We start from the raw sequence: 10000 nt of genomic DNA on the forward strand, positions 1-10000 counted from the left end.
GGACTTTTATTGCATGATGCGATGCTTATTGCGTGACTCTAAATGTCCTGAAGCATAGTCGTTTTGTTAAGGGAAAGTTTGCGTGTGACACTGTGATCTTATGGTTTAGTTTTGCCAGTGGTTAGAAGTGGAAGCTGCCACCTGTTTGTATGTTACACAGTGATCTTGTATTCTTGTTTGTCCAGTGGTTAGAAGTGGGTTCTACTACCTGTGTGCGTGTTACACAGTGATTTTGTGTTCTTGTTTGGCCAGTGGTTAGAAGTGGGAGCTACTACCTGTTCGAGACAGATAGTGAGGAAGAGGAGGAGGAGGAGGAGAAAAAAGAGGTTCCACCCAAAAGGTCGGCCTTCCAGGTGAGTTCGTTTGTCTCTGCCCAGTGCTGTTGTCCTGTATTAGTCTTTTCCTAACCTCACTGTCTTTTAATGACTCACAATCACAAGCATACTGTAGATGTATGTATTCTCTTGGGACATGCTGTTTTAACACAAATTTTTTCTGTGTGTTAAATATGAAGCTAACATTGTTTCTTTTCTTTGGTAGAACACTAACTTGCTAACATCCTATTACGGGCGTCGGTGTGTGTGTGTGTGTGTGCGTGTGTGTGCGTGTGTGTGCATGTGCGTATGTGTGCGTGTGTGTGCGTGCGTGCGTGCGTGTGTGTGTATGTGTGTGCTTGCGTGTGTGTATGTGTGTGCTTGCGTGCGTGTTTGTGTGTGTGTGTGTGTGTGTGTGTGTGTGTGTGTGTGCGTGCGTGCGTGTGTGTGTGCGTGTGTGTATCTGTGTGTGCGTGTGTGCGTGCGTGTGTGTGCGTGTGTGCGTGTGTGTATCTGTGTGTGCGTGTGCATGCATGTGTGTGTGTGTGTTTGTGTGTGTGTGTGTGTGTGTGTGTGTGTGTGTGTGTGTGTGTGTGTGTGTGTGTGTGTGTGTGTGTGTGTGGTGTGTGTGTGTGTGTGTGTGTGTGTGTGTGTGTGTGTGTGTGTGTGTGTGTGTGTGTGTGTGTGTGTGTGTGTGTGTGTGTGTGTGTGCGTGCGCGTGTGCGCGTGCCACCGAGGTGGCCATTTTGAGTCCTACTACTAACTCCCACCCACTTTGTCCTCCCCTTGTAGAGAGCAATCCGAAAATTTGCCTCTGCTTTGCTGGCTTTACCCAAGTCTATCATTAGACTCCCCAAAACTATACTGCACTATGTAATCAGGGCAGCCAAGGTACTTCCACTAGGCTTCTACTCAGACCACTCACTGCTCCACCTTTCGCCTTGTGTGCTCTTTTCTTCCCCTCTCTCTCTCTCTCTCTTAGCCCCATCTGTCCCGTTGCACACTGCATTTGCCATCCATCACAGTTTCACTTTGGAAGTGTTAGCCATTAGTGCACTTTCCAAATGATCCCCATTGCTCATCTGGTGTGAAACTGTGGTTATCTTTGAGCCAAAATGGCCTCCAGACGATGCATGCTCTGGACTGCAGTTTACTAGTAGGCAGACATTTTTTTTTATCATGGATCTGCATGTTTTCTCCTCTGAGTGCTTTCTCTTTCAGGGACTCACTACTTGTCTTGGGATTGGGTGTTTCATGGGGCTGTGGGGGTGTGTTTTTGTCCATGGTAAACTTATAATATGAAGTCTAAGATGACATCTTCCAGACATTTTGTGGCTAGTGTTGTGCTAAAATGAAGTTTTGCCCCCTATAGTTAACTGTGAATCTCTGGACAAAAACACACTCTACATCCTCTGTGTGGTGTGCATTGTTGGTGGGCTGGTGTTGACAAGACATCCATCTTGACTTGGATTGGACTGCCCATTTTTTACCCTCTCAATGGTGGATATGCATGAGTGAAGCATCTCCCTTTCGCAGAACTGACTTAAGTTCAGTGGTTCAAAATGGGACATCCAGATGACTTCAGTCTCTATGTGCTGAGTATAGATGATAAAAGATAACATGTTTAAAACTAATGTCAATGTTACCCAAAGGAGAGAAAGTGGGCAGTCCAATAAAAAATGCCATAAATCCGCTCATACATGTATTCAACCATTTCACATGTAACTGTATGAAATAACACAGTGCAGTGGCAGCTATGAAAACCAACTCTTTAAGCATGGCCCTTCTCTCAGCTGCTCTAATCCATCTCTTCCCTCTAGTTTGTTTACCATGCCTGGATCACAGACTCAAAAACAGCCATGAAGGAACGCAGCAAAGAAAGGCGGCATTTCTGGAAGAGGTACACAGACAGCCGCAAAGCCAGCAAGAAGGACCACAAAGAAGGTAAGAGGGTCGGAGAAGACTGTCATCTTGGTAACTTTAGAGGGTTAAGAGAGTCAGGTACCTAACCCCTTACTGCACCAGGGATTGTAACCAAAACCCTGTAAATAATTAAGTCGTTTTGGATGAAAAGTGTCAACTAAGTGCAATGTAGTAGTAGTAGTAATAATAATAAAATTCACTAGAAATGCACTCAGAGAATGCAGACCTCCGCCAAGGAAGCTGTTTGATTGAACATTTGGCTATGTTACATCCTAATTTTTTTCTGCCTTGTTTTTGTGGAGTTAGAAACTGGAATGTTAAAATTGGCCTATCCCACAATGGTGAAGATGAAACGAAGAATTTCATCAAAATCCATTCATAACTTTTTGAGTTATCCTGCTGGCAGACAGACAGACAAACAGACAGACAGACAAACAGACAAACCAACGTGAACGAAAACATAATTTCCTTGTTGGAGATAATACAAATACTCTTAAGCAACTGGACCTCTTTGTGGAGGTTTTTTTTTTAACGTTTCAACTTCCATCCAAGATGATTGTCCCCTCCTCTCTACTTCTCACACGATGTTTTTCACTCAATCTTTCTTTTCTTCTCTTTCTTTGTCACTTTGCTCTGTCTGTCTCCCACAAGGCATCAGTCACTCACATTTCTCTCTCCCTCCCTCTCCTCCTCCTCTCCTTCCTCAATGAAAGATATTTGATTCAGCGACAGCTCTCCTCCTCCAGGCCTCTCTCCTCTCATCTCCTGTCCTCTCCTCTCCTCTCCTCTCCTCTCCTCTCCTCTCCTTTCCTCTCCTATCCTCTCCTCTCCCCTCCTCTCCTCTCCTCTCCTCTCCTCTCCTCTCCTCTCCTCTCCTCTCCTCTCCTCTCCTGTCTGCAGTGTTTGCTCTCGTCTCTCGCTGCCTCAACAGCTCGCCTGCTGGGCTCTTTGTATTCCAACACATATTGCCTCACTACCACCACCACCCATATCATCAACCACACCCCCCACCCTAGCCCTCCAGCCCCTCAGCTCCCTCCCTACAACCCTCCTGCTGCCAGTCAGCTTCCCACACACACTACGGTATTCATGAATGGGCATTTTGTCTTGTGCGTCAGCCTTTCTGGGAACGGCAGACACCTACTCAGGTAGCATCTCTGGCCATGGGACAGAGGTCGGGTCGGACACCAGGGTTGGACCCCCTTTTTAGTTTTCCCCCCTCTCTTTCATTGTTATGCACCGCAGACTTTCTGTGTCTTGTCCGTTTACGTGCGAGGTTTCGAGCGCCGAGCTGGGCTGAGTTGTGTGGAGCGGAGCGGGCGAGTGCCATGTTGCATTCGACATGGACAATTCATCCCATATGAACGGCTGGACGTGGCTCTGCACAGCACCCCTTACAACTAGCAGCCAAATTCCTCCCTGCCGTATCCCCCTCAGGACAGCAGCGCACTTTGGGGTTATAAAACAGCCAGAAATGTTTGGGGAGTATGGTCCCGATTAGGATCCCACTCTCATATCCCCTTAGTCTAAGAGAGAGAGACAGAGACAGAGAGAGAGAGAGAGAGAGAGAGAGAGAGAGAGAGAGAGAGAGAGAGAGAGAGAGAGAGAGAGAGAGAGAGAGGGAGAGAGAGAGAGAGAGAGAAGGGGGGGAGAATGTGTGTAAAAGAGAGAGAAAGGTTGAGAGAGGGAGGGCAACAAGAGTGAAAAAAAGCTGCGAGAGGTTACATTGTTTCAAATCACACACGTATGGTTCTCATCCTCCCCTGCTCTAATATGGCCTTTTACCCAGGGCTGGAAAGGGACAAAAACACAGCTGGGCATTTTTTGGCATAGATAAGCCCTTCACCTACCCCATAATCCAAATTGGCCACCTCATCTAAAACATGGACTGACAAAAAAACAAAAGCATCAGCCTTTGAGGACTGTCAGCCCACCAGGAAAATGCCACCCACATATGGTCTTGCATGCCCAGGGGCACGCAGGTTCGAATCCGGCCTGGGTCATTTCCCAACCCTACCCCATCTTTCTCTCCACACTCACTTCCTGTCATGCTTCACTGTTCTCTCTGAAATAAGAGTCCTAAAAGCCAATAAAATAACTTTAAAGAAAAAAAGAGAATGCCCTGTATGCCAGATGACCATTCCACCCCTGGTGACCTGCTGATAACTGTTGTAATATGACTGGTGCCTGTCTTGTTCCGTGTCGTCCAGCAGAGCATGTGGCCATAGAGGTAGTCGACCAGGAGGATGAAGGGGCGGATGAGGAGCGCTCCGATGGACCAGGTCAGACTCACACGCCAGAGACACCATTCCAATCCATTCCATTTCATTCCATCCTGCTGGTTCTGTTCCATCCTGCTGTTCTATTCTGTTCTAGTCTGCTCAGGCCTGTCAGGTTTACAAGGATTCTCTCAGAGAACAGCCAGACATGAGATAGGTTCAGATCCAGTTCTGAACTCCAGCAGTTACTAAAGTCAAGTCATGTCCATCACCATCACCATTTAATCTGTCAAGATACCAAGTTTATCTACCTGTCCATCATTATACTTTTCATTAACTGGAAACACGCAAGATGTAGTGGTAATTTATAGAGGCGAGTGTGGGCCAACATGTGCTCTGGTCGCGTTTCATCTTTTTATGCTTTCATATATTTTCGTATTTATGAGCTGTGCACGATACCAGTCCACAGCCAGGTATGAGATTATCAATCTGATCTAGTTCTGAAACTCTGCTGCCAAATCAAGGCCTCTGGGATGTTCAAGCCATGTTATCAACCTAGTTTATTTATTACTCAATCAGTTTTATTTTTATTCATCGCTAAGTAAAAACACACAATATGCAACAGTAATGGCCTCGTTTACATGAGACATTTAATTCAGAATTAACTCAATTTTAGTCTGAATGAAACTCATTTCCGCTTTGAAAACATCATGCGAACACTTCACAATTGGGAATTAGATGAAAGTTCAATGTAAACTTGACGGAACTATACATTTAACTATGTACGTGTAATTAAAAAAATCACCTAACCATGGCCATGTATGAAAACTTCAAACACAAATAGAGTTAGTTGTCCTGTGATGTATAGGCAGTGTATAGCACATGGTTATGGGCTGGAATCATGCCCTGGTGTAGATAAAGTCAAAGAGAGTAGAGAGAGAGAGGTTCCATTGGCCCATTGTTTCCGGGTTCTATTCTTGGGGGGGGGATCCCCCTTTAGGCAGACCTAGGCAGACCTGAGGACTGTTCTATTCAATGCTAGGAGCATTATGACACGCCCCTTTAGGCAGACCGGAACCTGGTCACGTTAGTTGCCCATGGAAACCTATTATGTTGGCATATCTCTATATACTTAAAGAATCTCTGATAAAGTAGTGACACTGACTGGCTCTACTGTATACTGTATGTGTCCAGATAAAAATCTTATAGAGAATGGTGGGGTTGCAGGTATGACATCACGTTGGGCGAACTCCCCCAGGATTCTAAGGTTCTACATACACTCCTATGAGCCTGCGGAACCCCCAACGTGATGTCATAATAGTACATATTCTTAAAATGGTTAACCTGCAACCCCACCTTTAAACACAGTCTAGACTGAAGACATCCCCCTACTGGCTTGCTCAACGACACATAGGGTAGTACAGTAGTCAACATGACCATGTGTGTCTGTGTGTGTGTGTGTGTGTGTGTGTGTGTGTGTGTGTGTGTGTGTGTGTGTGTGTGTGTGTGTGTGTGTGTGTGTGTGTGTGTGTGTGTGTGTGTGTGTACTTGTTATACAACAATTGTGAGTACCAATATTTCACCTTTGCTGTGAGGACATTTGTGGCTGTGAGGACATTTTGGTCGGTCCTCACAGCCATTAAGTATATTATTTTGTTGTTGGTGGGAAAAAAATGAAAAGCACAAAAGCATTTGTTTACTGAGATGTTAGGGTTAGGGATTGTTTTTGGCCAGGACACAGTTTAGCATTCACTAGTTTTTAATGCTAGTAAAATGCATTGGAGTCAATGACACAACAGTGATCACAAAGATAGTAATACAAGTGTGTGCGTGCGTGCGTGCATGCGTGTGCGCGCGCGTGTGAATGATTGCATATTTCTGTGTGTCCAGATAACATCCTGAAGCGTGTGTTCAACATCGTGAAGTTTTCCTGGGTGTTGTTCCTGGCGCTGCTGGACAGCTTCACGGCCTGGCTCAACTCTATCTGCCAGGAGTACATCGACATCTCCACCGTGCTGCGCATCGAACGATGCATGCTCACGCAGATGGTCAAAAAGGTCACTACAGAATATTAGCACTTACATCATGTATTTATGCATTGCCATTACTTACACCATTATACAGACACAAATAAGTTTTTATTTAGGGTTTTTTGTGATATCTTTCTGAAAAATACAAATTCGCTGCTTCATTTGTTGATGTAATTGACATGTATATTGCTATTATTTCATCTTCATAAGTGGAGGATATGGTGAAGTCTTTTTTAAAAACTTTTGTGACAGCTTAGTAAATACAGCTTGATACATACAGGTTTGTTGTAAATATGTTGTAAAATGAATTCCATGATTTATGTAGTCCCATTATTTGTTCATTTGAAAGATTCAGATATGAATCATACCATTATTTCCTAAATTACTACAACATGGAGCAGAAGATCGCAGACAACCTTTGTAGCCCGCCTATCATTGCTTTAAAGAAAGGAGATTGAAGTAAAATAAAACACAAACATGTTTGAATATCTATCTTGATTCCGAAGTCAAAGGTATTTAGCAGCTGGAAACAATTTTGAATAATGGAGGAAAAACTGTGGTTTGAGCATAAAATATTTGCCCTCTCATTTTACACGTAAGCAAGCCCTGTAGGATATTGTTGTTCTGTTCACCACAGAATAGTAATATTTTTTCAGTTGTTTTGTTACGCTCATCTGCATCTAGTTTGAATATTTACGAAAATGGCAGATGCTTTCTCCGTGAAAAAAGTGTCCGTGAAGATGAATTCAGTTTCATTCATGCATCCCTACTGTCCATGCTTTCCTCTTTCACAGGGCAACACGCCGTCTCGAGAGAGCTTGCACGTGTACTACCAGAGGCAGATGTGTCGTCCCTCGTCCTCGCAGTCCTGTCTGGACCGCACGGAGGACGTCTTCTCAGCAGCCAGCCCTGAGCCCTCCGACCTCCAACTAGAGCAGCCTCCCTTCGGGATGGAGAGCATGGACTCTGCCCTGTCCCGCGACAGCCTGTCCAGGTACACAGAAAATAACACAACCCAATAAATAACCCAATAAGGTCAACGATCTAGCAGTTGAAGCTGTGAAAGCAGCTCACTAATCTGTAGTTCGATTCCGCACTGTCCAGGTAGAAATAATTCCTCTTAAACACAGTAAACACAATAAAGTAAAAAAAAAAAAATCAACATCAACAGCAAAAACCTGCAATGCTTGCCAATAACTTTAGCTGAAGAAGCTCACCAACCTGTAGTTGGGTTGAGTATTTGAGTCACAAGAAAGGAAGGTGGGGTTTTTTTCAGATGCAGTTAAGAAGCTCTTAGTGGTAAGAGCTAAGCCTCTTCTTATGGCTCCAGTCAAAAGGAAATGCGTCCCACAAAAGTTCTTCTTAGCCTAAGAAGAAAAATGCATTTTGGAGAAGCAATTTGACCACTTCAATCATGTGGTCCCTCAGTAAGCTGGGGCTGAAATGTGCGTTTCTGGCAGCGCATGAGTATACAGTATATCTATACCAGTAGAGCATAGCATCAGTGGTACCACAGTGCTTTTACAGAATTCCAGTGCTGCCATTTTAAGACTGAATTAAAACAAATCCAAAGCCTTAAAAGTCAAACACAACATGTCTTCTACCGGTAAGTTGTGGCTTTGTGTGTGTGTGTTTGTGTGTGTGTGTGTGTGTGTGTGTGCGTGCGTGCGTGCCTGTGTGTGTGTGTGTTACGATCAAACCTCATCATGTCAAAAATGAAACTGACAGAGCATCAAACCAAGGCTAATTAGAGTGACCATTTCTCGCTGTCGGTCTAAACGTAATAACCTTGATCTGCAGAGTGATAACTGCCCGGTAATTTAATCGAGCCTTATTTTATAAACACCCCTAATTTCTGATTCGCTCCAAAGTGACTTGGCGGCTGTTGCTCCTCATGGCTATAAAGCGTGGATATCCTCCGCATTAAACTAAGGATATCCTTTTCAGATCGAACACAAAGCCCCAACGCTGACAGACAACTTAAGTCAGACCGGGCATCTTTTCAAGTGCTGGTTTATCCTCCAAGGCAACAGGCAAACAGTCTGGGAAAACGGGAAGAGATAATGATAAAACAGTCTCCCCCTCTGGACATATACTGCACACGTGTGCAGACCTCACCACAGAAATGGCAGTTCAGTGTAGTTGCTCCGAACAATAATTGGGATTTAGGCCTCTGTCTGGCTGCGTTTGTCTAAGAGCTGGTCCTTGAGATGGGGGTGGGAAGGAGCGAGGAGGAGGGTAGGCTTGAACATGTTTACTCGCCAGGGAAGCGGTTTCTGAGTACAACCCCCCCCAAGTGCTTCTTCACACACATTTGCATACTGTACCAGTGTATGGCCAGTGTGCTGTGCTGATGCACCACTGAGCTTGGATACAGCACTACAGTGTCTATGAAGAATCTCAATAATCCAGATCACATTAGTCAAAGGAGTATTGAACGTTTTAGTCTATTCGCTCGTTACAACACATAAGTAGGGGATGAAGTTGTAAGCAACTCCTCTTCCTTTTGGAGTATTGAGCTTCAAAAAGAAGTCCAGTTGGTTACAACGTAAATACTGTGACTATACAACGGAACAGTTTTACAATCTTCCACCAAAAATATGCATTTAATTTTTTACTTTGTTAAATTTACGATATATTTACAAGCTTTCCTAAACTGGGTTGTGTCCAGTTTATAAAATGAAATGATTTTTTATCACCAATAATAATATGCCCTCAATTATTTGTCATTTTTTTATTCCCTAACGTGTACACACCAGTCTGTTGTTTACCTTTGGCTTGATCGTACTGTTGATTTTAGAAATCTGTCGAGTTGGCTTAGGTTACTGAGTTTTTGCCGATAAAACTTCAGCCTTAAAAGATGTGTTTGCTTCACATGAGAAGCCCCACAAAAATGCCAGACTACTCAGAGGAAGTATTTCGTGATGCAGTGAAATTATAGACCCTGCCAGAATTCACACAACCCTGCTCTGTTCTAACGACCTTAGCTCCTGCTACTAGGGGAGAGACAGCCTCTCTCTCTCTCTCTCGTCTCCTCCTCCTAGACGTTTCTCTGTATTTTGGTAACCTACTCCATATTGGAGATGAAAGCCTCTGACTTGACGTGGCCTGGAAGAATAAATGAGGAGGCCACCTCAAACCTTCTCACTGTACATTAGTAAATAGGTCAGTGGTACAGTACACACACAAAGCATCGCCACGGTAGAACATAGTAGGCCTACACGTTACACCAGTGTCTTTCAACAGCAGGGTCGGGACCCCATGTGGTGTCACCTGAAATCTCTGGATGTGAAACAAGAATACTGATAAATATTTCTAAATATTAACCATTCATATTCTGACTAAAACACTGCATACAATCTTGGATTTGCATAAAAAAGTTAGCTTAGCTGTATTTTTTATTTTATTGTCCCAGGCCAAAAAAAGGTTGCGAACCATTGTGTTACACCCTCAAAACTTGTTTACGAATCTAAGCCCTTTATTGCTATATATGCACTATTTTGCTGCATTTTGG

At 44.0% G+C, this 10000-nt stretch overlaps 1 protein-coding gene across 6 annotated transcripts in view; it reads left to right on the top strand.

Moving 5' to 3' along the window:
• LOC134455585 (piezo-type mechanosensitive ion channel component 2) overlaps positions 1 to 10000 on the top strand; it is a 202110-nt gene that overhangs the window by 172609 nt on the left and 19501 nt on the right. For 4 of the 6 annotated variants that reach the window (XM_063206725.1, XM_063206729.1, XM_063206728.1 and 1 more), the window contains exons 32-36: positions 253 to 353; positions 2135 to 2258; positions 4448 to 4519; positions 6347 to 6513; positions 7281 to 7480. In XM_063206725.1, the coding sequence (XP_063062795.1) occupies positions 253 to 353; positions 2135 to 2258; positions 4448 to 4519; positions 6347 to 6513; positions 7281 to 7480 (664 nt within the window). The remainder of the gene's footprint in view (positions 1 to 252; positions 354 to 2134; positions 2259 to 4447; positions 4520 to 6346; positions 6514 to 7280; positions 7481 to 10000) is intronic. The other 2 variants (XM_063206726.1, XM_063206731.1) reach the window with 1 other exon arrangement.

This window comes from Engraulis encrasicolus, chromosome 9, assembly GCF_034702125.1.
Source record: "Engraulis encrasicolus isolate BLACKSEA-1 chromosome 9, IST_EnEncr_1.0, whole genome shotgun sequence".
NCBI classification, from domain to species: Eukaryota; Metazoa; Chordata; class Actinopteri; order Clupeiformes; family Engraulidae; genus Engraulis; species Engraulis encrasicolus.